The sequence below is a fragment of the Dendrobates tinctorius genome, unplaced genomic scaffold (assembly GCF_039654945.1).
Source record: "Dendrobates tinctorius isolate UK_male_01 unplaced genomic scaffold, ASM3965494v1 ptg000232l, whole genome shotgun sequence".
NCBI classification, from domain to species: domain Eukaryota; kingdom Metazoa; phylum Chordata; class Amphibia; order Anura; family Dendrobatidae; genus Dendrobates; species Dendrobates tinctorius.
In genome coordinates, this window is record NW_027361899.1 from 12,173,271 (window position 1) to 12,200,567 (window position 27,297).

Genomic DNA, 27,297 nt, shown 5'->3' on the forward strand with positions numbered 1-27,297 from the left:
ATTTATTTGGTCCTGGTAGATGAGAATGGGCGGCTGTATACGGTGCACTGCGGGGAGTATCCTGTGTAACACTTGACTCACTACAGAGGGGTCGTCTGACTAATATATGACCGACAGTCCGGTGTGTATGTCACCTGCATTGTATACTGTATTTAGTCATGTGTAACTCCCAATTAATGACACCCTGAACTTTATGTAAGATTATCCGCCATCCTCCTTTTTTTATGTTCAAGACTTTTTCTTTGTAATGGATGATGGTCCTTTCCATCAGTGACCCCCCGAGGATGGAGCCGGACACAGACCACATGGCGGCTCGGATATTGGACCTCACCCTAGAGATAATCTACTGGATCACTGGAGAGGTGAGAGCTTCACATCACATCACTCTGTTCTCTAGGAATAAAGCAGGGAAATGATGGAAAAGGTGAAGGATTCTTGGCCTCTGTGTAGTGATCGGTGTCTCTCCATACACAGGATCACACGGTAGTGAAGACGTCGTCTGGGGAGAGTGTGACCCCCCGTGTGTCAGGAGGGAGGAGCAGGACCCCGAGTGACATCACCGAGCCTCCACCTCATTCACTGATCCATGAGCAGAAGATCCTAGAACTGACCAATAGGATCACTGAGCTGCTGAGCGGAGAGGTGAGCGCTGCTGGGAATGCTGGGACATTATAGAATAACGCCGGGGGAGGGGTCTGCTAATGACGGGTCATTGTGTGTGTCAGGTTCCTATAAGGTGTCAGGACGTCACCGTCTATTTCTCCATGGAGGAGTGGGAGTATATAGAAGGACACCAGGATCTGTACAAGGGCGCCATGATGGAGGATCACCGGTCCATCACATCTCCGGGTAAGAGGAGACCTTCCTGGGGTGTAGAGAACAGGTCTGAGAGTCGTCTAGATTCCCCATCATCTGCTCATCACATATAGACAATGTATTCAGTCACTGCGGTTATCTCCTATAGATGGATCCAGTCCGAGAAATCCCCCGGAGAGATGTCCCAGTCCTCTAGATTCCCAGGCGTGTTTAAAAAAAGAGGACATTTTCCCATTGGATTATCAGGTAGATGAAACTGAGATATCTGTAGTCCTCTATAAATCGATGTAATGAGGCTTCTACTATCCTCAATGTAAAGTTCTGCAGTATTTATGTAAATGTCCGATAACAGCACAATGCCAATCAGCTGCTTCTAAGGCAGAAAACTGTTGTGGATTGTAAGAGTCATTCACTCGCTGGTTGCAAAATTGTGCTGCTCTCATCAAAAGTGGGAAAAGATGGTTGTGGTCTTCAGATTTTTTTTAGTATGAAAAACAGAGATCGGCGTAAGTCCAGGGCTGCTCGTATCTATCTGTGTTTTGTTTCCTTTTCTGACTTTTCAATCTCGAATGCGTCTTTTAATAAATTTGTTGCAAGTTGTTGGATCGCACATTTTGCCATGGTTCTGGTGTGGAAATCTCCACTTTTATTCTTAGTCTTTTACAATATATCAAGTTTAGTTATTTCTTTCCATTATAGTTCCTGTTAGTTTTAGGCACAAATTACAAGGAGAAGAAACAAAAGTGATGAGAGGCCTGGAGAAACTCGAAATGTGTTTGGTTGTGAGAAGAGATGTCTAAGAGGAAGAGACAAGATAGAAAAGTACAAATAGATAAATGTAAGAAGTATTGTGAGTAGATTTACACTGCAGGATCACTGTGAAGGACAAAAGCAAATTCTGTGGTGCAAAGAAGATTTTTGGTTCTCACCATAAAATCTTCTACTTGTTGCCTTCAATAGAGGACACAGGAAACCACACTGGGTGGACCAGCGAGGCATCCGAGAAAAGGAGCGTAAATCTTCTGTGGTGATGAAAGGTTTTGTTGCTGTAAATGCAGTGATTACTGAATGGTGTAAGCTCTGGTTTGATCTGAGCACAGCGTCCACTTCACGATAGACTAAGATCATTTTATGCAGAGAAATATCCGGAGAATTTCTGTCATTGTGTAAAATGCGAGGTTAATCTTGATCATGTCTGATGACCACATGAGAAGATCTTTCCCCTTTTAGAGCAGATTGGTTCTTGTTTTCCTTTTTTAGCCTTCATTTGGATCTAAAGCTGGAGTCACACATAGCGACTTACCAGCGATACTGACACCGATATCAAGGTGTCAGGATCGCTGGTAAGTCGCTATGTGATCGCTGGTGAGCTGTCACACAGACAGCTTCACCAGTGATCAGCACAGCGATGTCGAGCACCCGGCATCGCTGGCCATCCCTGTAAAAAATAGAATTAAAATCAAAAATATTGTTATTCTCACCTTCCGACGTCCCGCGCAGCATTCCTCTCTCCACGCTCCCGGTCCCAGTAATCCTTTGCGAGAATGACCGCGAGAGTCACGGTCTCGCGGGAGTGCGAAGTCTCACGGTCATTCGTGCAAAGGATCACTGGGACCGGAGCGTGGAGAGAGGCAGGATGGCTGCGCGGGACGTCGGAAGGTGAGAAAAACAATATTTTTTATTTTAATTCTATTTTTTACAGCTGATCGCTGGTCTCCCGCCTGTCACACGCAGCGATGCGTGTTGGCCAGCGGGAGCCCAGCGACCAGAAAAATGTCCAGAGGTTTCCTACAGCGATACCGGCAGGGGGGCCGCTCGCTGATCGCTGTCACACACAGCGATCTCGCTGGTAAGATCGCTGTTACGTCACAAAAGTTGTGACTCAGCAGCGATCTCGCTAGCGAGATTGCTATGTGTGACTCCAGCTTAAGATTACTTAGATCTAAGTTTATTTACTGTTCCAGGGTTACTTTTCCTTTGTCTCATGCCTTTACTGTGGGATTCTTCTAGGAATGTTTTGGTGGAACGACGCGTGAACACGAAACCCCCACATCAGTGTCAGTGACCGGTAAGTGCCGCTCTTAATACTTGTTTCACTGTAAACGTCCCTAATGTTGGTGTCACTGATGGGAAGTTCCGAAAAATGCCTTCATAATGGTCACTAATATTAGGCCTCATTCAGACGTCGTGTTTTGCACCGATAAAACACGTACCTGTTATCATCTATGGTGCTGCACATGTCCATGTTTATTTGCTGAGCAAAAACCATCATGGTGACACGTCCGTATCTGATCTGAGTCACAGATCAAAATTAAATCAAATGGTAAAACTGGAGAGACAAAAAGCGCAGATAGGGTCTTATCTGATAACCAAGTGGTGTAAAATATCATAGGTCTGCTCACCTGATGGGGTTGTGATAGTCACAACTCCTATAGAAGCATGGAAAGGCTGCAGCAGGACCACCACGGAGATACGTTGCAATAAATGAGGAATACAGTGTTTCAGAGTCCACGTTTCAAAGATAGCTTTGAACCTTGGGAAGCACAGACGTTGAACTACCATATTCCTCACTTATTGCAACAGATCAAAATTGCACACACAATCCTATGGCTAGGTGAAAAATGACTGACAGAGCTTGGCCTGTAATTAACATTTTAGTGGGTAGAAGAAGTTTTTCACTTTATTTACTTAGTTATTCATTTTTTTTATAGAAGACAATAACCGATGGTAAAAATGTACATGTCATGTCCTCTGGGGGTGTTTGTATTGTTCTCATGCTGTAAATTGAATGGTAAGACATTTATGGTAGAATCTAGACTGTAGGTCGCCAAACATGAAAAAGCAAAGTAGGTAAAAGAGATTCCTCAAGAATGTAATGAAATGACTCAAGTAGCAGCCCGTCCTAGTCACGTGTAAGGACACAGGCTGCAGTCTGAAGAAACACGGCTCCCAAGACTTGTGTCTCAGCTGACAGGAGCTGTAACGTAAGGACACATAACGTCGCTTTTGGAGAAGTATTGTGACGAAGAAGAACTAAATCTTCTCCTCAGCTGACTGAGCATGGAAGATTGAGGCTGGAGAATGAATCCTTTGTGCTCATTCATCTGAAGAGAAGATTTGTTTCTTCTCCTGTCCCACACAGTTCTCCGGCAGCTCACCGGTACATTTGCTTATGATATAGCTCCTCTGTCAGTTGAGACAAAAGTTTCAGGAGATGTGTTTCTTCAGAATGCCATCTTGCCACCTGATTAGGATGGCCCACTGTATGAATTCCTACTGGAGCCATTTTATTAAATCTTTGAAGAACCTCTTTAAGCATGATTGTAGTATTCAAGAAACTTAGGAAAATCTGGAGAAGGAGTAAAGCACACTTTCCTGATATCCTTAGAGGGAATGTAGCTACGGATGACTTAACCATTTTTTTTTTATTATCTCCAAATGTTTATTTTCTGTACACGATATTGGAGCGGTCTTCATGTCTGGGACTCTATTGCATTAAGAGAAGTTCAGATATTTGCTTTACCGCACTGGCAGGAACATAAAGAAACTGGAGATGGCAACTTGGTTTGTCTTAGAGAACGTTGTAGGCACTATCTGCAAATTGACTTAATTCACCAGTTAAAATATGTATAAAGTATAACTTTTTATTAACTTGGTTAATCCTTCAATGCTCCATGATAAATATAGGACCATGTCTGGGTGTAAGAAATGGGCTCAGGAGCTGTATTATTCAGCCGTCATCTGAGTCTAGCACAAAGCACCAACAACTGACGCTCACTTAATGACTGACTGCACCCCATTTTAGCCCTATCAGCTGCTGGCAGTTCTGTAATGCTGTAGATAAGCCCCAGATGTAACCTGAAAGATAAGAAAAACCAGTTAGATTATACTTACCGGGGGGCGGGGGCGGCGGGTGTCGCGTTCCGGGTCCTCCCATCATCATACGATGCCGTCCTCCTTCTTACTTCTGCCGCAGCTCCCGCGCAGGTGTACTTTATCTGCCCTGTTGAGGGCAGAGTAAAGTACTGCAGTGAGCAGGTGCCGGGAAAGGTCAGAGAGGTCCGGTACCTGCGCACTGCAGTACTTTACTCTGCCCTCAACAGGGCAGATAAAGTACACCTCCGCCGGAGCTGCGGCAGAAGTAAGAAGGAGGACGGCATCGTATGACGATGGGAGGTGCCGGACCGCAACACCCATCGGACCGGACCTGACGCCAGGTATGAGTATAATATAACTTGTTTTTCTTATCTTTCAGGTTACATCGGGGGCTTATCTACAGCATTACAGAATGCATTACAGAATGCTGGAGATAAGCCCCTGATGGCGGTGCCGGCAGCTGATAGGGCTAAAATGGGGTGACAGATTCCCTTTAAGCTGCAGGATACGTCATCAGCCAGGATCTGTCTGAGTGCAGTTACTGCTTGTTATTGGGTGCATTGAGGGTGTGGAGACAGATGACTATGCAGGAGCAGATTATGCTTAACATTTAGGAGGGAAGGGGAGAGTTAGGTTAGTGAGGTGAGGTGATATATCTGTCTAAACAAATGTGTTTTTAAAGCACTCCCAAAATACATGGGGGCTACATAGATAGTAGAAGCATCATTTGGGGTACTGCATTCCAGAGAACTGGCTCAGCACGGGAGAAGTCTTGGAGACAGTGGTGTGATGTTTGAATTATGGAGGATGTTTAGTCATGGATCAGTTGCGGAATGGAGGGAACGGGTGGAGTGATAGACAGAGATGAGGGAGAAGATGTAGGGTGGTGCAGAAATGTGGAGAGCTTTGTGAGTGAGAGGTAAGTTTTTATTGTATTCTGTAGCGGATAGGTAACCAGTGTAATGACTGGCACAGGCTGGAGGCATCGGTGAAGCGGCTGGACAGAAATACGACCCTGACTGCCGCATTGAGGATGGATTGGTGAGGGAAAAGCTTGGTTAGAAGGAGACCAATCAGTAAAGGAGTAAAAAAAAAAATGCTAGAATGGCGCTTTAAATAATTTGTTAATAAAAAATAATACCCAAAAAACTTTTTTTTTTTTTTCCAGTTAAAAATACAATGAGAGACACCTGGGGACATCACCATTTGTATACCTGTTATGAAGAAGATAATAACAATAACTTACAAGCTAATTCATTACTTCCTAATGAACCCATATTATTTCCCAGCAGAGATCTGTCCACTGATCCTTCTGATCAGAAGATTGCTTCATCTAGTCAAACTCTGATTGGCAAACAAATAAGTAGATATAGTCAGGTGGAAATATTCCCACATGGAAAAGATTTGAAAAAAGAATCTAATATTTCTTTGTTTGAGAAAAATCACGGAGATCTAATGTCATTTTCATGTTCAGAATGTGGGAAATCATTTAAGGGGGAAATTAATTATATTAAACATCAGATAACTCACATAGAAGAGAAACCACTACCATGCCTTAACACCCAACCAAATGTTGTGGATCATCCAGGAAGTCAAATGGAAGAGAAGCCATTTTCATGTCCGGATTGTGAAAAGTGTTTTAGCAAAAAAGCTAATCTTCTTTTACATCAGAGAACTCACACAGGGGAGAAGCCGTTTTCATGTTCTGAATGTGGGAAGAGTTTTAGTAAAAAAGCAACTCTTATGGAACACCTAAAAACTCACACAGGAGAGAAACCATTTCCATGTTCTGAATGTGGGAGATGTTTTGCCGACAAATCGGGTCTTATTAAACATCAAAGGATTCACACAGGGGAGAAGCCATTTTTATGTGCTGAATGTGGAAAGTATTTCAGCCGGAAATCAAATCTTGAGGGACATCTAAAAATGCACAGAGGGGTAAAGCCATTTTCATGTTCTGAATGTGGGAAATGTTTTAGCCAGAATTCAGCTTTCATTCATCATCAGATAACTCACACAGGAGAGAAGCCATACTCATGTCCTGAATGCGGGAAATGTTTTAACAATAAATCTAACCTTGCAGGACATCTCAGAAGTCACACAGGGGAGAAGCCGTTTCAATGTTCAGAATGTGGGAAATGTCTTAGTCAGAAATCAAGTCTTGTTAAACATCTGAGAACTCACAGAGGGGAAAAGCCGTTTCCATGTTCAGAATGTGGGAAATGTTTTAGTCAAAAAGCAAATCTTGTGGAACACCTAAGAATTCACACAGGCGAGAAGCCATTTTCATGTCCAGAATGTGGGAAATGTTTTAGCGAGAAATCAGGTCTTCTTAAACACAAGAGAATTCACACGGGGGAGAAGCCGTTCTTATGTCCTGAATGTGGAAAGCGTTTCAGTCGGAAATCAAATCTTGAGGACCATCTAAGATCTCACAGAGGAGAAAAGCCATTTTCATGTTTAGAATGTGGGAAATGTTTTAGCCAGCAATCCAGTGTTAAATTACATCAGAGAATTCATACAGGGGAGAAGCCGTTTTCATGTCATGAATGTGGGAGGTGTTTCAGTCGTAAATTATATCTTATGGAACATCTAAGAATTCACACGGGGGAGAGGCCATTTACATGTTCAGAATGTGGGAGATGTTTCAGCCAGAAATCGAGTCTTTTTAATCATCAGAAAAAGTACTGTCGGGAGAAGTCTTTTTACAGTTCAGCTCTATAACTATCACCCCTGGGGACCCATGTCAGGGTGGCACTTAGAAGACCAAAGTCTTCAGAGGACCTGCACCAAACTACCGTGTGTCCGTAAAGTCATGGTGCACTTTTGACCAGTCACAGGAAAGTATACAAGTATACACAATCCCCGGATCTGACGCCCTTAGACTTTTACTTTTGGGGTTATGTGACGCAACATGTGGACGTTGAACGTATCAATGACATTAATCACTTAAAACCGAGAATCCCAGACGTTCTTCACTCTGTTACACCAGACGTCCTCCTTACCCGTGTGTGGCAAGAACTTCACTATAGTTTGGATGTGTGTAGGGCAACAAATGGAGCCCACATCGAACTGCACTGAATCGGTATGAAACTGGGAGAGTTTTTCTTTTATTTGGAGCAGATTTCACATTTCTATCGTCTTTTGTTGCTTTCCAGTGACTGGTCAAAAGTGCACCATGACTTTACTGACGCACTGTATTATGTGGCTCTGAATATGTGGGGATTGTTAGTTTTCTGAGTGCTCAGGAGCAAAACTGAGGACTACTGGCTACAAAGGAAAAACAGTCAATGGAGAAGCCGTACTCGGACGTGAAATTAGCTCATTTATCGTCCTTACAGTACAACCCATGGCAAAAATTCTGGAATCACCGCCCTTGGAGGATGTTCATTCATTTGTTTAATTTTGTAGAAAAAAAGCAGATCACAGACACGGCACAAAACTAAAGTCATTTCAAATGGCAACTTTCTGGCTTTAAGAAACACTAAAAGAAATCAAGAACAAAACGTGGTAGTCAGTAATGGTAACTTTTTTACACCAAGCATAGGGAAAAAATTATGGAATCATGAAAAACAAACCAACAAAAAAACCCTCCAACACATCACTAGTATTTTGTTGCACCACTTCTGGCTTTTCTAACAGCTTGCAGTCTCTGAGGCTGTTAGGCGTCTGGTTCCTGCAGCGGCACAGCAGGAATCCAGAGCCTCACATTCTGCGGTCTCCCATTCTCTATCGACCGCAGAGGAGCTTGCTCAGCAGCCCCGTCGTTCCAGACGCTCTGCCCAGACCTGCTCTGTGGGTCTGGCTATTGCTGCCACCCTTGGGTCAGCAATAGCAATGCAGGCTGCTCAGCTGCAAACCGCTCCAGAGGCTAAGTCCTTCCATCGCTCCACTGAGCATGCTCACGAGACGATCTCCCATTGGAGATCGGAAGTCGCATGCACAGGTCCTTCTCCAGATCTGATTGGTCCATCTCAGGGATCTGGAAGCTTCTGGAAGGTCCCAGCTATAAAAGGTTCCATAAGTTGAGGATCCAAGAAAAACACTTCTGAGCATCCGCGCTGCTTTAGTGATAAGCATTCTTCAGAAATCCATATAAATCTTTCAAGTTCTTTATTATATGTACTACAGAAACTACGCGTTTCGAGGTGACAAACCGCACCTCTTCTTCAGGTTAGAGTACAGAGTCTGTAACTCTGTACTGTAACCTGAAGAAGAGGTGCGGTTTGTCACCTCGAAACGCATAGTTTCTGTAGTACATATAATAAAGAACTTGAAAGATTTATATGGATCTCTGAAGAATGCTTATCACTAAAGCAGCGCGGATGCTCAGAAGTGCTTTTCTTGGATCCTCAACTTATGATACCTAGTGGACGCTGTCCACCTGCACGAGCTCTGCAGCAGCTATATGACTGCAACAAACGTTGAGAGTGGTTGTGTCTGAACACAACCCATAAAGGGTGAGTACTCCAGAGTACTTTTATATTTTAATTGATTTATACCAGGTGAAGCCCTATGTCTGCGCCCCCGCCCTTGTTTTCTCTTATACAGCTATAAAAGGTTCGCATGGCTGCTCGGCCATGCGCTAGTATAGACTCTAGTTGCTATCTGTGTGAATGATAATGGATGCATGTACCTGCGAATGACTCATTAAGATTCCCCTCCCTCTGACATTACGAGTGTGTATAGGGATCTAGTGATAGAGTCAGCGCCAGTCAGTGGCAAGCTACAGGCCACAGTGCACATCTGCAAATATAAAAAGAGAGAAGCCGGCGCTGCCGATGGTCAGAACGCATAACATGAAGTGCAATGCACATATTGACATCTAACTGTAATCAAAATGAGCATTTGGCAAAATATTGATCAATACATTGAGCCACCCCGCCGCGCCAAGGCAATCTCATGTGGGGGGTCCTACTCTACATTTTTTATTACTCAGTGCACATCTCACAGTGCTAGCGTCCGACAGTGCGCCCCCTCTTGGGCATTGTCGCATTGCGGCTGGGTCAGTCGCCGCGCTGCAGTCAGCAGCACTAGTTGGCGTCCGCGGTAGCGACGCCGCACGCACGGTAGGTCTAGACGGACATCGACCCCGAGTCTTGGGCCTAGTCCTGTGACCACATACCATGCGTGCACACCGCTGAGACCTGTGAGGTCAACAGGCTCGGCATTTATGTTTATGCCTTAGGCGCCTCTGTGATATTAACAGAGCTCGCCAGTGCACGCCAGGTGACGGTCAACCCGCGTGTGCCATACCGTCATATTGTGCGTCTGCCATTATATAGCAGCAGTTTAACACCTCTGCACGGTGGACCCCGGGCGGCGAACACACTTTGTTATTTAGTGCGTTCCACCGTCCCTAACAGAGGCATGGACTTAATGAGTGTCACACAGTACTCTTCATCAGGTACGGACTGGGGCTGATATTCAGTCCTGGCATTTGAAATCACACAGGCCCATGTTATTCCCGTCCCCAAGCCCCAGATGAAATATATTACTAATTTTACCTTGGATGAAGGAAAGCAATATTTGCTACATTACCAATATTATTAATGATTCCCGTGACCTGCTGGGATAAGTGATGTATTTTTGGTGACTGTGCTCCGTCACAACTCTTAACAGTATGGGTGTCTTGAGAACACCAATTCTGTTAACAAGAATCATAGAATCGTAGAGTTGGAAGGGACCTCCTGGGCCATCTGGTCCAACCCTCTGCTCAAAGCAGGATTCGCTAAATCATCCCAAGGTAGCAGCCAAAGCAGCCCATGACCAGACAGGCCCTTCTGGCATTTGCCAGGATTGCCACATGGCCAGTCCGGCCCTGCTCTTCATCAATCTGGCTCCAACTTTCTCTGATTGCTGTTGCCAGATCAGCTTTGCAGGTTGGAGTCTTGTCATGGACCATTTTCTTCAACTTCCACCAAAGACTTTCAATTGGATTGAGATCCGGACTATTTGTAGGCCATAATATTGACCTTATGTGTCTTTCTTCAAGGAATGTTTGCACAGTTTTTGCTCTATGGCAGGATGCATTATCATCTTGAAAAATGATTTCATCATCCCCAAACATCCTTTCAATTGATGGGATAAGAAAAGTGTCCAAAATATCAACATAAACTTGTGCATTTATTGAAGATGTAATGACAAACATCTTCCCAGTGCCTTTTCCTGACATTCAGCCCCATAGCATCAATGACTGGAAATTTGCATGTTCTCTTCAGGCCGTCATCTTTATAAATCTCATTGGAACAGCACCAAACAAAAGTCCCAGCATCATCACCTTGCTCAATGCAGATTCGCGATTCATCACTGAATATGACTTTCATCCAGTCATCCACAGTCCACGATTGCTTTTCCTTAGCCCATTGTAACTGTTTTTTTTTCTGTTTAGGTGTTAATGATGGCTTTCGTTTAGCTTTTCTGTATGTAAATCCCATTTTCTTTAGGCGGTTTCTTACAGTTCGGTCACAGACGTTGACTCCAGTTTCCTCCCATTCATTCCTCTTTTGTTTTGTTGTGCATTTCTTGTTTTGCAAACATATTTCGTTAAGTTTTCGGTCTTGATGCTTTGATGTCTTCCTTGGTCTACCAGTATGTTTGCCTTTAACAACCTTCCCATGTTGTTTGTATTTGGTCCAGATTTTAGACACAGCTGACTGAACAACCAACATCTTTTGCAACATTGCTTGATGATTTACCCTCTTTTAAGAGTTTGATAATCCTCTCCTTTGTTTCAATTGACATCTCTCGTGTTGGAGCCATGATTCATGTCAGCCCACTTGGTGCAACAGCTCTCCAAGGTGTGATCACTCCTTTTTAGATGCAGACTAACGAGCAGATCTAATTTGATGCAGGTGTTAGTTTTGGGAATTAAAATTTAATTTTTTCCTCAGAATTTAGTGATTCCATAATTTTTTCCCTATGCTTGGTTTAAAAAACTAACCATTACTGACTACCACATTTTTTTGTTCTTGATTTCTTTTAGTGTTTCTTAAAGCCAGAAAGTTGCCATTTGAAGTGACTTTAGTTTTGTGCCATGTCTGTGATCTGCTTTTTTTTCTACAAAATTAAAGAACTGAATGAACATCCTCCAAGGGCGGTGATTCCAGAATTTTTGCCAGGGGTTGTGGTCCTGCACGATGAGCAGGTATCGTGTACCTGTCCTATTCATTAGGACTAACTTCTGTCTGTTTCATTGCAGGTATAGCTTCTACAGATTGTGCCACCGTGGCCATAATAGATGATGGTCACATAAGTTGAGGTCACAAAAACTTGGACTGGAAGTGATTTGTGAGCAGATAATGGAACTGTAGGCCTGATTAACGTAATGCTCTCCATAAAAAGTAAACTTACTTTATTGGTATGCATTAAAATGTACAGTATATAAGTTATTAATTGATCGGAAAGTTCTTCCTTCTCCATAGAACCAAGAACAGGGCTCTGTTGTGACCTATCATTAACCCCTTAATGACAGTCAATTTTTTATTTTTGCTCTTTGATTTTTTGTTTTCCTTCTCATCCAAGAACCATAACTTTATGACCGTTTGTGGGACAGATTGTAGTTTTCTTTTTATTAAATATTTAACTGGATTAAATAAGTTATGAAGCTTGTTAAAAAATAAATAAAAAATGGTTTGTGTTGGAATGTTGTTTTATTTTCTCCACGATGGAGATGTATGAGAGCTTGTATCTCTTGCACACACAGCTTTAGTTTTTAGGCAAGATGAAACTTTGACACACTCTGCAACCAGGAGGATCTCGCTGACGCCGTACTTCAGATGGATGTGTGTCTAAGGACACATATTCAGCTGAAATGTATTGCTACGCAGACCCGCCTGGCGTGCAGGTCACTGGCTGCGCATGGCAGTCACGTCACACGCTGGCAGTCAATTGCACGCTGAAGTCGGGTAAGTAGAATTATTTTTTTTATGTATTAAAATACAGCAGCAGAATGGGGGACATGTATACCAGGATGGGCCCAGAATGGGGGACATGTATACCAGGATGGGTCCAGAATGGAGGACATGTATACCAGGATGGGGACATGTATACCAGGATGGGCCCAGAATGGGGGACATGTATACCAGGATGGGTCCAGAATGGAGGACATGTATACCAGGATGGGCCCAGAAATGGGGGACATGTATACAAGGATGGGCCCAGAAATGGGGGACATGTATACCAGGATGGGTCCAGAATGGAGGACATGTATACCAGGATGGATCCAGAATGGAGGACATGTATACCAGGATGGGTCCAGAATGGGGGACATGTATACCAGGATGGGCCCAGAAATGGGGGACATGTATACAAGGATGGGCCCAGAAATGGGGGACATGTATACCAGGATGGGTCCAGAATGGAGGACATGTATACCAGGATGGGTCCAGAATGGAGGACATGTATACCAGGATGGGTCCAGAATGGGGGACATGTATACCAGGATGGGTCCAGAATGGGGGACATGTATACCAGGATGGGCCCAGAAATGGGGGACATGTATAGAAAGAGGAGTCCAGAATGGGGGACATTTATACCAGGAATGGAGGACATGTATACAAAGATGAGCCCAGATTGGGGGACATGTATACCAGGATGGGCCCAGAATGGGGGACATGTATACCAGGAATGGAGGACATGAATACCAGGATTGGGGGTGATTGTTTTAGTACAATCCTATTCTTATGCATTTCTTCTGCAGTAATGGGGGGTCCTTTTCTGGACATGAAATTATGTGGTGTTTTCAGTGATAAATTGTTACGCTTACAGGTTAGTTTTCTCAACCTCTGATTAAATTAAATAATAAAAAAAGTTTAAAAATAAATTTTCCTAATCCCTGTTGTAGTCCTATAGATCTCTGTGTCAGCGGTATCTTCTAGCACCAGCGGCACATACAGTTGTTATCGGCGGGCGCTATCAGCTGCTCATTCCTTCCTAATTTCTATGCGAGGAATCGTTGTCTCTCCCCCCTGCATAGCAGGGAATACCCAGGAGCATCGTTCCTTACTGGAGCACATTGCTACCATCGGCACTCTGCACACTACATGCAGTATCAGCTGACAGCCGATCATCTCTTCCTAACGTCTACAAATTGGACCAACAGCACACTATACCACCAACGATAGGAACCGTAAGTACACTACTAATTCGATTGGTCATACGTGTGTGGTACTCAGATGCAAATATCTTGCCCTCATTGGCTTCATTTTAGCGCGGTGATCATTTTATGCCCCTTTCTAGCCTCTTATTTATCTACACGAGTTTACACAGAACCTGTGTGAATCACCAGCAGCTTCTGAAGCCCCTATGTCGTCCTCTCTTGGTGTAGAGCGCCAGTGCATTTTTTTCTATTTTTAACATTTATACCTAGCGAAGATGATGAGATACAGCGGTGTTTCACTTACTGATCTCAACTCCCTCAATATCCGTGGATATTTGCGCCATTAAAAGTTCATGTTTAATATTTCAGCCTTCCCTTTGTACTCTACCTTTTAAGGGGCTGATGCCGTCAGAGGTTTATTTTGGAGGGGGGGGGTGGCATTAATATATTTATAACACATTTGGCGATTTATTTTAATGTTGGTGATTTCTTTGGTAACTTTGTAGCGTGATTTCTGTTTTTACATTTCCTAATGAGATCTTTATACTTCTGACTTCTCAGCCTTTTGTTTTTGTCTTATTATACTTTGTACTAGAGTTGAGCGAAACAGGTCGGTCAGATTCAAAAGTCGCCGACTTTCGCCAAAGTCGGGTTTCATGAAACGAAACCCGACCACAGTGTGAAGTTGGCCATGCGGTCGGCGACCCAAGCGCCAAAGTCGGGTTTCGCCGAATGCTTGCACGTGACTTTTTTCAGCCAATGAGAGAAGCGTAGCGTAGCGGGAGCATAGCTGGAGTGGGAGAGAGGGAGAGAGAGACATTTTGCCGCCTCTAGGGTTAAAATTCATGCCAGGTGTGTTTCCTGTCCTCCACTCACTGCCGACTTTTCTCCCCGTTGACTTGCATTGGGTTTCGTGTTTCACGACTTTTCCCTATAGTCGGCCGATTTCTTTCGACTCGACTTTTGAGAAAGTCAGGTTTCATGAAACCCGACCCTAAAAAAGGTAAAGGCGCTCATCTCTACTTTGTACTGATCTCTTCCCTTAATCAAGTGAATTTCACTTTTCTAAAGTTCCAGATTTTTATCTTTCCTCTTTGTAATGTTTTGCTGAATATTATATTCAAACTTCCTATATTGTGGTTGCTGCTGCCCAAGCTCACTGACCTATACAAGATGTATGCCTCATTGATTGGAGAGTCAAAATGCCCAATAAGAACACTATTCTTATTTGCTGACTTTTTAATTTGTTGCAGCATTTCATCCTCTACCTTTTCAGTTATATCAGGAGGCTTGTAGCAAGTTCCAGTTTGCAGCTTTCCATCATTGCCATCCCCATACTGACTCTACATTGTCGTAGCTCCCCCAATGTCGTCACTGAGCACAGGTTTTAAGTTGGATTTAACGACAATACACACCTTTTTTATATTTCCTGTTCTTTCTGAATGTAGTGCAACCCTCTACGTTTGTCACCTATTCATGGCTTTGTCCAGCCAGGCTTCCGTAATGCCCACCACATCTTATTTTGTGACTGTCATAAGAGTCTCCAATTCATGCAGTTTGTATGGAGGTCTTTTTGAATTCTCCAGCAGACATTTAATAGCACATTTATTACTCATGTTCACCTTCCTACTTTCCTTGCATGTCCCTGCCTTCTCTAAATACTCAACTCCGAATGTCTCACTCTTTGTCTACTCTATCCTCCTTTTTACACAACTACCCTCCCTCCCCACAGACCCTAGTTTAAAAGCTCCTCCATCTGTCTGACCATTTTCCCCCCAGCACAGCTGCACCCTCCCCTTTGAGGTGCAGCCCGTCCCTACCGTAGAGCCTGTGGTGGACAGAGAAGTCGGCTCAGTTCTCCATGAACCCAAACCCTTCCTGCACCAATTTCTGCAACACTTATTTATCTCCTTAAGCTCCCCCTGTCTGTCTAGTGATGCTTGTGGCCCAGCAGTTTTTCTAAAAACACCACCTTGGAGGTTCTGGATTTTAGCTTCTTTCCTGGTTCCCTGTAATTGTTTTTAAGGACATTCCATCTCTGTCTGACTTTGTCATTGGTACCGATTTGTATCATCACCAATGGGGTCTCCCCAGGCCAATCTATCTGATCCGCAAAATATCGAATCTAAGCACTACTGTTTGGCACTTATGTTTCTGCATTACAGATGACCCTGTCTGTCCATTATCTTGTTTAGAATTGAGAGGCCTCAGTCTATGCCTGATGAAGAGACCTGAGTAGTCTCGAGAGCTTGCAATTTGTTACCATATTTTCAGTTAGCCATTAAAAGGTATCAACCACTAAGGACGCTCAATTCTAAACATTTTTCTATCTACTGGTAACACGGTACCAAGATATGTATCTTTCCTGTATCATCTTGTTGATATACGAGAGGTGGGACCATGAGTTGCAGTATGTGTGAGAGAGGAGACCATGGGCAGCAATCTTTGTCAGAGGAGGGACTGTGGGGAGTGCTCTGTGTGAGAGAGAGAAGACCAAGGGGAGCAGTCTGTGTGAGAGGGGAGACCATGGGGAACAGTCTGTGTGAGAGAGGGGAGACCATGGGAAGCTGCGTGAGAGGAGACCATGGGGAACAGTCTGTGTGAGAGAGGGGGACCATGGGAAGCTGCGTGAGAGGGGAGACCATGGGGAACGGTCTGCGTGAGAGAGGGAAGACCATTGGAAGCAGTGTGTGTGAGAGAGGGGAGGCCATGGGGAGCGGTCAGTGTGAGAGGGGAGGCCATGGGGAGCAGTCTGCGTGAGAGGGGAGGCCATGGGGAGCAGTCTGCGTGAGAGAGGGGAGGCCATTGGAAGCGGTGTGTGTGAGAAAGGGGAGACCATGGGGAGCAGTCTGTGTGTGTGAGAGGGGAGACCGTGGGGAGCGGTCTGTGTGTGTGAGAGGGGAGACCGTGGGGAGCGGTCTGTGTGTGAGAGAGGGGAGACCGTGGGGAGTGGTCTGTGTGAGAGGGGAGACCGTGGGGAGCGGTTTGTGTGAGAGGGGAGACCGTGGGGAGCGGTCTGTGTGAGAGAGAGGGGGGACCGTGGGGAGCGGTCTGTGTGTGTGAGAGGGGAGACCGTGGGGAGCGGTCTGTGTGAGAGAGAGGGGAGACCGTGGGGAGCGGTCTGTGTGAGAGAGAGGGGGGACCGTGGGGAGCGGTCTGTGTGTGTGAGAGGGGAGACCGTGGGGAGCGGTCTGTGTGTGTGAGAGGGGAGACCGTGGGGAGCGGTCTGTGTGAGAGGGGAGACCGTGGGGAGCGGTTTGTGTGAGAGGGGAGACCGTGGGGAGCGGTCTGTGTGTGTGAGAGGGGAGACCGTGGGGAGCGGTCTGTGTGTGTGAGAGGGGAGACCGTGGGGAGCGGTCTGTGTGAGAGAGAGGGGAGACCGTGGGGAGCGGTCTGTGTGAGAGAGAGGGGGGACCGTGGGGAGCGGTCTGTGTGTGTGAGAGGGGAGACCGTGGGGAGCGGTCTGTGTGTGTGAGAGGGGAGACCGTGGGGAGCGGTCTGTGTGTGTGAGAGGGGAGACCGTGGGGAGCGGTCTGTGTGTGTGAGAGGGGAGACCGTGGGGAGCGGTCTGTGTGTGTGAGAGGGGAGACCGTGGGGAGCGGTTCCTGACTCCTTTCTGCGCTTGGTGAAGCTGTAGATGTATTCTAGTGAGATCCTTTGGTGATGTCATGTTATATGAGGGGAGGAGCAAAGCAGTGACTTCCTGTCATGTGACAGCAGATCACCACATGGCAGTGACGTCACCACAGGTCCTGTGTCCTCCAGGAGAGCACATAACAGACCAGTGGGTCGGTCAGCTGCTTTCTCTCTTTGGACTCATGCACACATTGAGTATATGGTCAGTTTTTACCCCAGTATCTGTAAGCCAAAACCAGGAGTGGAACGGTCAGAGGAAAAGTATAATAGAAACACGTCACCACTTCTGCATTTTTTCACCCACTCCTGGTTTTGGCTTACAAATACTGGGGTAAAAACTGACCATATACTCAATGTGTGCATGTGGCCTTTCTCTAGAATGTGAGTTTCCTCTTCCTAATTTGCAGTACCACAGTGCAGCCAGCAGGGGGCAGCATCTCTGGCACAGTCCCTGCTCTGCTGATGCTCCTTCTGCTCCCATGGTTTTCTCCCTGGATATTTGGGAGACCCCTGGAAATCGGGGTCGCCAACTTGACTTTTTATTTATTTCTGGACGGCTGAACAAAGAATCACGGAAAGATTGGGAAACCATAATAAATCCATATGATAGAAGTGATCGGTGTCTACAGCCCTTAATTCTGCTCTCAGCCGTCGGCTGCAGTCACCGTGAACTGTAAAATGATAATTACGGCCAAAGTAATTAGATTCTTCAGCGTCAAAAAAATCATGGGCGCCTTAAATAAAAATATTTACAGACTGAGCAAAACAGTGCATTCGTTTTGCAGACTGTCCTGAAATTTGTGGCCGTTTGGCGACCCTGCTGGGGATCTGTGGGAGCTGAATATTCTAGGATTCTATGCCATAAAATGGAATAAGAAATAAAATAAATCCACAATCAAAAGAGGAATAATGGGCACTCACCACAAGATCCATATAAGAAATAGATTTATTTGCGGATACAAATAATACCAGGGACTACAGGAACGAATAAGCTAACAGACGTTTCACATGTATCTTGCGCTTGATCGCTTAGAGAAAAATTACTAAATGAGGAACATCAGAATGTGTATCTTGTGTAATACTGTTTTTACTACGTAACAGGGTAGTCAGCTAATATGTTATAATATGACCCGCAGTCCAGTATATATAAGCCGCCTCCATTGTATGTTTAGTATAATGCATTATAAGTCCCGATTCATGAGACCCTGAACTTTACATAAAATTTTCAATCCAAATGTAATTTAGCGCTCAGTCCACCTTGTTTTCTCAGGTTCTTTATGTTCAGGACTCTTTCCTTTATTAGACGATGGTTCTTTCCATCAGTGACCCCCCGAGGATGGAGCAGGACAGAGACCACATGGCGGCTCGGATATTAGACCTCACCCTGGAGATAATCTACTGGATCACTGGAGAGGTGAGAGCTTCACATCATATCACTCTGATCTCTCGGAATAAAGCAGGGAAATGACGGGAAAGGTGAAGGATTCTTGGCCTATGTGTAGTGATCGGCGTCTCCCCATACACAGGATCACACAGTAGTGAGGACGTCGTCTGGGGAGTGTGTGACCCCCCGTGTGTCAGGAGGGCGGAGCAGGACCCTGAGTGACATCACCGAGCCTCCACCTCATTCACTGATACATGAGCAGAAGATCCTAGAACTGACCAATAGGATCACTGAGCTGCTGAGCGGAGAGGTGAGCGCTGCCGGGAATGCTGGGACATTATACAATAACGCCGGGGGAGGGGTCTGCTAATGACTGGTCATTGTGTGTGTCAGGTTCCTATAAGGTGTCAGGACGTCACCGTCTATTTCTCCATGGAGGAGTGGGAGTATATAGAAGGACACAAGGATCTGTACAAGGACGCCATGATGGAGGATCACCGGTCCATCACATCTCCGGGTAAGAGGAGACCTTCCTGGGGTGTAGAGAACAGGTCTGAGAGTCGTCTAGATTCCCCATCATCTGCTCATCACATATAGACAATGTATTCAGTCACTGCGGTTATCTCCTATAGATGGATCCAGTCCGAGAAATCCCCCGGAGAGATGTCCCAGTCCTCTATATTCCCAGGATCGGCCAGAGAAGGAGGAAAATGTCCCCCGGGATCATCAGGTAGATGAGATGAGATTTCTGTACATTCTCTATAGATTGATGTATTGAAACTTTGTGCAAAACTTTTCCATCAGTCGTAGACTCTACCCCGGGAAGTCCTAACAATATATACACCAATCAGACTTAACAATAAAAACTTTTGCTTAGTATTGTGTCATCAGGACGGTTCTGACCCATTAACGCACAAACTCCACAAGATTCTTGAATTTTCTCCGTAGTTTCTGGTGCCAAAACATTGAAACGTTAGCAAGAAAGCCTTTAATGTCTAGAAAAGGATTCACTTTTATTTTATTTTTTTTACTTCTGTTTCTAATGTGGGATTTTTACAGCAAAGTTCTGGTGAGATGAGAGAACTTGAAAACCCCACATCAGCGTCAGTGACCGGTAAGAGCTGCTCATAAATCTTGTTTCACTCATGAGAAAATCAGAAAAATATCTTATCGTGATCATTATTACTGCTCTTGTTTATTTTTTCATTTTTTCACTTTTAAAAAGAAAATTAAAGTGAAAAAAGGCCATGTAGAGGGGTGTGGTATATGAACGGGACCTCTCCATGTCTCAGTTTCCTCTATGTTCTTTGTGCTTTGTTTACTGCTTGTTGTTGTCTCAGACTCAGTAAAACTTCACTAGTTTCATTAGAAAAATGTATTCTTTTTTCCTCCAGGTGAAAACGGGATGAGCGCTTTCATTGCACATCACAATGTGTCTCTCTGTTATGAAGTAGAGCCAAACAATATCATAGGAGCCAAATTAATCACCGATGATGAACCTGCCGTCATTCAGTGCATTGAGTTATCCTCCGATATCTCCGATCACTGGACACCTTCATCTGATCAATCGCTGATCCGGGTCCAAACTGGAAATATCTGGAAATATTTAAAAAATAAATCTAATTGTACTTTTCCTGAGCAAACTGTGACAGGCGCCCAGCCGTTTTCATGTTCAGAATGTTGGAGATGTTTCCCGAGGGAAATTCAACTTAAGAAACAAAGAAACTCACATAAAGAAGAAGCCGTACTCTCGTCCTGAATGTGGAAAGCGTTTTGGCGCAAAAACAGTTCTTGAGAACCTTGTAAGAATACACACGGGGAAGAAGCCATTGCCATGTGTTGAATGTGGGAAATGCTTTAGATGGAAAACATATCTTGTACATCATCTAAAAACGCACATGGGGGGGGGAGGGAGCCGATCTTATGTTCAGAATGTGGGAAATGTTTTGCCCACAAATCAAATCTTGATAGACATAAGAGAACTCACAAGAAGCAGACGTGATTTTAATGTTCCGATACTTTGAAATGTTTCACCTGCTGCCTTGATACTTCTGCTCACATACAATGTGACGCTTACAGGTCTTGTGTTTGCACCGAAAGACACAGTCGGGAATCTGTAGACTAAAATCCAACTCGCCAGAGTAGGACATTAACGCGACACTAGGAGTCTAATTTCCACCTTTGTGCTTAGTTGGACACCATGGACTCTCACGTTAAAGGGAATGTGTCACCTACATTTCGCATATAAGCTGCGGCCACCGCCATCAGGGGCTTATCTGCAGCATTCTGTAATGCATTCTGTAATGCTGTAGATAAGCCCCCGATGTAACCTGAAAGAGAAGAAAAACGAGTTATATTACACTCACCCAGGGGCGGGTCCTCAGGCTATTGCGCCTGCAAAACATGCAGGTGCAATAGCCTGAGGTCAGTTCCCGGCCAGCGCGCACTGAGCATGCCCGAGAACTGCGCCTGTACCATGTAACGGTGACAGCAAGGCAGGAGGAGGCAGCGCAGGGCGGGCATGACTGACGGCGGGAAGGCGACTACTACAGGGGGACGCACCATACCTGTGGGACACATTACAGGTATGGGGACCTATTAATAAAAGGCAATATTTCGGCGTTCCTGGGATCAGAAACAGAAGAGCCATCTTCACAGAGTGCAGCCTTGGAGGTGGCTCTTGTACCTAAAATCACCCGGGGGGGGATGACAGGTTCCCTTTAAGTATTTTGTGTGACACATCTCTGTGATTTAAGGGCATGAAAATTCAAAGTTTGAAAATATCAACATTTTCTTGATAGTTCTGATTTTTTCACAAATAAACACAAGTTATATCAAAGAGTTTTTACCACTAGCACGAAGTAGAATAAGCCATGAGAAGACAGTGTCAGAATCACCGGGATCCATGGAAGCTCCAGCGTTATCACCTCATAAAGGGACAGTGGTCAGAACTGTAAACATTGGCCCGGTCAGGAAGGTCGACACAGACTTGGGGGTGAAGGGGTTAAAGTATCCCAAGCAGCAGCCACATACAGAGCCAGCAGCAGGACCTGTGGTGATGTCATGGTCATGTGATCAGTCACATGGGGCGGGGGGAGGAGTAAAGCTGAGGGTTTTTTTTTCTGGGTGTCATTTCCTGTCATGTGACCAGCAGGTCACATGGCTGTGACGTCACCGCAGGTCCTGTGTCTACCGGGAGGTGACACCTGCAGAGCAGCGAGCGGTCCGGGTAGGCGAGTCTCTGTGTCTGGTAGTTGTAGGTTGCTATATAGGGGTAGACCGCAGGTGCAGCCAACACTCAGAGAAAATATAGAGAAGCCGGCCAGGGAGTGTAGGGAGAGAGCAGACCGGTGCTGCCCCCTGCTGGCTGCTCACTGCCTCACTCCATGTGATTGAGGAGGCTCTTGTGTGTATAGGGAGAGACCTGTCAGTCACCCGGGGCGGGCGCCGATGGAGTAACAGGAGGGGGGGGATCGCCTTTGGTCACACTCTTATATTTGCTGCAGTCCTGGGGAAAGTAAAGAGTTAACTGCTGCAAACACTGCTGAGGAAAGCTGCAGCGACAAGAGAGCGTGGGCAACCCCTTTAACCACTTAAGGACCAGGGTATTTCTATTTTTGGTTCCCCGTCTTCTCAGAGCCGTACCGTTGTCATTTTTCCGTCTCTGTGGCTGCTGTGTGAGGAGCGGGACAGCGGCGTTGGCGGGTCGGGGCACACGATCCGTAGACGCTGCCGGTTGGGCGCTCCGTGCTTGTGCAGGGTCCAGATGTTACAGCATAGAAGTCCCACGTCCACTATGTGTCCACAGACGTCCGTGGCTCACCCGCAGAGACGCACAGGCGGATCGTCTCTCCACACCGCAGCCTGTCTGTTTATCTTGCGGAGACGCAATAAATCTCACCGTACGATGTATTGGATGCAGTGAATCCGCACGGCATCGGGAACAGAGGATTCACCTGCGTTCAATAGATTGGATGCATGTAATATGTTCAGTCTGCAACGCATCCTGACACGGGACTAGGAAGAGCTGCAGTGTGAATTACAGCGGGTGCGGAAAGTATTCCGCCCCCTTAAGGCTGTGTTCACACACAGCGTTTTTTTAGCGGTTTTCACTATAAAACCGCTATAAAACCGCTAAAAATAAGCTGCACAGTCATTTCTATGCATTTTGCACTTTTTGTGCACATTGATGCGTTTTTTACCGCGAAAAAAACGCATCGCGGTAAAAACCGCAGCATGCACATTAATTTTGCGTTTTTTTTCCGCGGTTTAGGCTTCTCCCATGCTTTTAGAAACCGCTGCGGTAAAAAACGCATAAAAAACGCATCAAAACCGCGCAAAAAATGCACAAAAACTGCCGCGGAAAAATAGGTGCGGTTTCTGGGAAGGGATTCAGGTTTTTGTGCAGAAATTTTCTGCAACGTGTGCACTTAGCCTTACATTTTTCACTCTTTGTTTCATTGCAGCCATTTGGTAAATTCAAAAAACTAAGTTCATTTTTTCTCATTAATGTGCACTCTGCACCCCATCTTGGCTGAAAAAGAAACAAAAATGTAGAAATTTTTGCAAATTTATTAAAAAAGATAAACTGAAATCTCCCATGATCATAAGTATTCAGCCCCTTTGCTCAGTATTGAGTAGACGCACCTTTTGAGCTAGTACAGCCATGAGTCTTCTTGGGAATGATGCCACAAGTTTTTCACCCCTGGATTTGGGGATCCTCGGCCATTCTTCCTTGCAGATCCTCTCCAGTTCCGTCAGGTTGGATGGTGAACGTTGGTGGACAGCCATTTTCAGGTCTCTCCAGAGATGCTCACTTGGGTTTAGGTCAGGGCTCTGGCTGGACCAGTCAAGAATGGTCACAGAGTTGTTCTGAAGCCGCTCCTTTGTTATTTTAGCTGTGTGCGTAGGGTCATTGTCTTGTTGGAAGGTGAACCTTCGGCCAGGTCTGAGGTCCAGAGCACTCTGGAAGAGGATTTCATCCAGGATATCTCTGTACTTGGCCGCATTCATGTTTCCTTTAATTGCAACCAGTCGTCCTGTCCCTGCAGCTGAAAAACACCCCCATAGCTTGATGCTGCTACCACCATGTTTCACTGTTGGGATTGTATTGGGCAGGTGATGAGCAGTGCCTGGTTTTCTCCACACATACCGCTTAGCAGTGTCGGACTGGGGTGCCAAGGGCCCACCAGTAACATTGACTTTGAGGGGCCCACTTTTCAACTGCATAAAATATTACACTCCCCTCATTCACAAATGTACCTATATCTCTAAATAATAAGCTAGGCCATTTGGTTAAACAATGATGAGTTGCTGCTTTTTTCTGTACAGAGTAAATCAAGTGAATTATGCCAAGTACTTTCCAAATAGTGGGGTTGGGGGCCCAGATCTGCAAAGGGGCCCACCGGGGGAGTCCCCTGTTACCCTGTGGGCCAGTCCGAGCCTGCCGCTTATAATTATCACCAAAAAGTTCTATCTTCGTCTCATCAGACCAGAGAATCTTATTTCTCATAGTCTGGGAGTCCTTCATGTGTTTTTAGTAAACTCTATGTTGGCTTTCATATATCTGGCACTGAGGATATAGGCTTCCGTCGGGCCACTCTGCCATAAAGAACCGACTGGTGGAGGGCTGCAGTGATAGTTGACTTTGTGGAACTTTCTCCCATCTGCCTACTGCATCTGTGGAGCTCAGCCACAGTGATCTTGGGGTTCTTCTTTATCTCTCTCACCAAGGCTCTTCTCCCACGGTTGCTCAGTTTGGCTGGACGGCCAGGTCTAGGAAGACTTCTGGTGGACCCAAACTTCTTCCATTTAAGGATAATGGAGGCCACTGTGCTCTTGGGAACCTTGAGTACTGCAGAAATTCTTTTGTAACCTTGGCCAGATCTGTGCCTTGCCACAATTCTGTCTCTGAGCTCCTTGGCCAGTTCCTTTGGCCTCATGATTCTCATTTGGTCTGACATCCACTGTGAGCTGTGAGGTCTTATATAGACAGGTCTGTGCCTTTACAAATCAAGTCCTATCAGTGTAATTACACACAGCTGGACTCCAATGAAGGAGTAGAACCATCTCAAGGAGGATCATAAGGAAATGGACAGCATGGGACTTACATATGAGTGTCTGAGCAAAGGGTCTGAAGACTTATGACCATGGGAGATTTCAGTTTTTCTTTTTTAATAAATTTGCAAAAATTTCTACATTTCTGTTTTTTCAGTCACGATGGGTGCAGAGTGCACATTAATGAGAAAAAAAAATGAACTTTTTTGAATTTACCAAATGGCTGCAATGAAACAAAGAGTGAAAAATTTAAAGGGGTCTGAATACTTTCCGTACCCACAGTATATAATGGACGCCATTTTATCTCATTCTCAGAGAACCCCTTTATAGTTCAATGTTCAGAAAAACAAGGAGTCTGTTAAAGCTAAGCGATGCAAAATTTGTAATGAAACCAAACTGCATTTGGTTTTTAGCCCAATATACTGTATTTAAAAAAAAAAAAATTGTCACCAGAGGGGCCCAACCCTTTTAATCCTCTCACATGTACCCCAACTGTATTTGGGCCCTATGGCTTCTCACCTCTGTTCGATGTCCTTGATAAATGCATTAAACACTATATCTGATCGCTTTCCTGTGACCTCCATCCTTCCTTCCTCTGGCTGACCAGTCCTATCAGTTGATAGGTTTTCAAAAAAGAAGGGTGATATCAGTATGATCAGATCTCTACTGGAGATCTCTGCTATCGTTTACGCCACTCGCTATGGCATTAGATCCAGGAGGACCCCACTGCTGACCCAGAGACATAAAAAAAGCTAGACTGCAGTTTGCCAAAATGTACATGAGTAAGCCAGAATCCATTTGGGAAAGCATCTTGTGGACAGATGAGACCAAGATAGGGCTTTTTAGTAAAGCACATCATTCTAATGTTTATCAAAAAGGAATAAGGCTTTCAAAGAATAGAACACAGTACCTATAGTCAAATATGGTGGAGAATCAAAGATTTTTTTGGGTTGTTCTACTGCCTCTGGCACTGAGTGCCCTGATTGTGTGCAAGGCATCATGAAATATGAAGATTACAAAAGGATTTTGGGTGGCAATGTAGTGCCCAGTGTCAGAAAGCTGGGTTTGTGCCCTAGGTCATGGGTCTTCTAGCAGGACAATGACCCCAAACATACTTCAAGCAGCTCCCAGAAATGGATGGAAGCAAATAGCTGGAGAGTTCTGAAGTGGCAGCAATGAGTCCTCATCTAAATCCCATTGATCACCAGTGGAGAAATCTTAAAATTGCTGTTGGGGGAAGAAGACGCCTTCACATATTAGAGAGCTAAAGCAGTTTACTAAAGAAGAGTCATCCAAAATTCCAGTTGAGAGGTGTAAGAAGCTTGTGGATGGTTATAGGAAGTTATTTATTCCAAAGGAAGGGCAATCAAATATCAAATTAAGGGTGCCAACAATTTTGTCTGGCCTATTTTTGGGCTTTTGTGCAAAATTATGTCCAATTTGTCTTTTTTTTGTGGTGTTCTAATACACACAATGGAAATAAACATGTGTATAACAAAATGTGTAATTGCAATAATTTTTGGGGAGAAATGACTTCATTTTCTGAAACAATTTCAAGGGTGCCAACACTTTCGGCCATGACTGTATGCAAAGAAAAAAAATGTCTGCAACAAGCACACTTTGAACTGCACAGTCACAGTTAAATATGAAAGAACACTTTCTCTGATGACACTGCTTCCAGTTTTTTTTTTTTTCTATAAAATATATTGTGCTGTGTTGCTGCTGCATTTAAGTGCATTAAAGGGACTCTCAGCACAGAATAACTTTGGCCAAACCTTTAAGTGCACCTTCCTTTTTACATGTTGTCCATATATCTCCACCCTTCTCTTTCTCTACGAAGCCAGAGCATGTTCTGTGTGGAATACAATTTGTTTGTTTTTTTATTCACCAATAGACTCAGGCTGGTTTCACATTAGCGCTTTTTAAGCGCACGCACGGCCGGGGGTAGCTCCGCCCCCAAGCCGGCTCTTTGCCCGGCGTGCCCGCCCCTTGCTTGTAGCGCCGCCTCCTAGCGCACAGCGGCGCCTGCGATCGGCGCACCCTATCTTTAGCATAGGGTGCGCAGATCGTGCGCAGGCCGTGCGCTAGTTGCGCTTTGACCTGCGCTGCGCACTTTTGACAGTGCGCCGTGCGCGCCAAAATCCGAAAAGTTTGATTTTGGCGCGCACGGCGCACCGTCAAAAGTGCGCAGCGCAGGTCAAAGCGCAACTAGCGCACGGCCTTCGCACGATCTGCGCACCCTATGCTAAAGATAGGGTGCGCCGATCGCAGGCGCCGCTGTGCGCTAGGAGGCGGCGCTACAAGCAAGGGGCGGGCACGCCGGGCAGAGAGCCGGCTCGGGGGCGGAGCTACCCCCGGCCGTGCGTGCGCTTAAAAAGCGCTAATGTGAAACCAGCCTTAAATGGATGAATCTCATCCGCGACTCGGA

The 27,297-nt window shown here is 45.3% G+C and overlaps 2 protein-coding genes across 2 annotated transcripts in view; both read left to right on the forward strand.

Annotated features, from left to right (window-relative positions):
- Positions 1-254: 254 nt before the first annotated feature.
- The window catches only part of LOC141060150 (uncharacterized), a 37,479-nt gene continuing 10,436 nt past the window's right edge, over positions 255-27,297 (forward strand). The window contains exons 1-7 of the mRNA XM_073556428.1: positions 255-362; positions 475-642; positions 726-849; positions 965-1,062; positions 2,827-2,884; positions 5,861-7,407; positions 20,674-20,810. Coding sequence (XP_073412529.1) covers positions 255-362; positions 475-642; positions 726-849; positions 965-1,062; positions 2,827-2,884; positions 5,861-7,407; positions 20,674-20,810 — 2,240 coding nt within the window. The remainder of the gene's footprint in view (positions 363-474; positions 643-725; positions 850-964; positions 1,063-2,826; positions 2,885-5,860; positions 7,408-20,673; positions 20,811-27,297) is intronic.
- LOC141060051 (gastrula zinc finger protein XlCGF66.1-like) lies at positions 17,404-21,627 on the forward strand. Its single transcript, XM_073556314.1, has 6 exons — positions 17,404-18,842; positions 18,955-19,122; positions 19,206-19,329; positions 19,445-19,542; positions 19,872-19,926; positions 20,207-21,627. The coding sequence occupies exons 1-6, from the start codon at positions 18,735-18,737 to the stop codon at positions 20,569-20,571; spliced, it is 918 nt and encodes a 305-aa protein (XP_073412415.1). The 5' UTR covers positions 17,404-18,734; the 3' UTR covers positions 20,572-21,627.

Excerpts from the sequence above, each read along its gene's own strand:
- LOC141060051 (XM_073556314.1), top strand. The coding sequence starts at position 18,735 with ATGGTTCTTTCCATCAGTGACCCCCCGAGGATGGAGCAGGACAGAGAC. Across the intron at positions 18,843-18,954 it reads TCTACTGGATCACTGGAGAG|GATCACACAGTAGTGAGGAC; the intron begins GTGAGAGCTTCA and ends CCCCATACACAG. Across the intron at positions 19,330-19,444 it reads CCGGTCCATCACATCTCCGG|ATGGATCCAGTCCGAGAAAT; the intron begins GTAAGAGGAGAC and ends TATCTCCTATAG.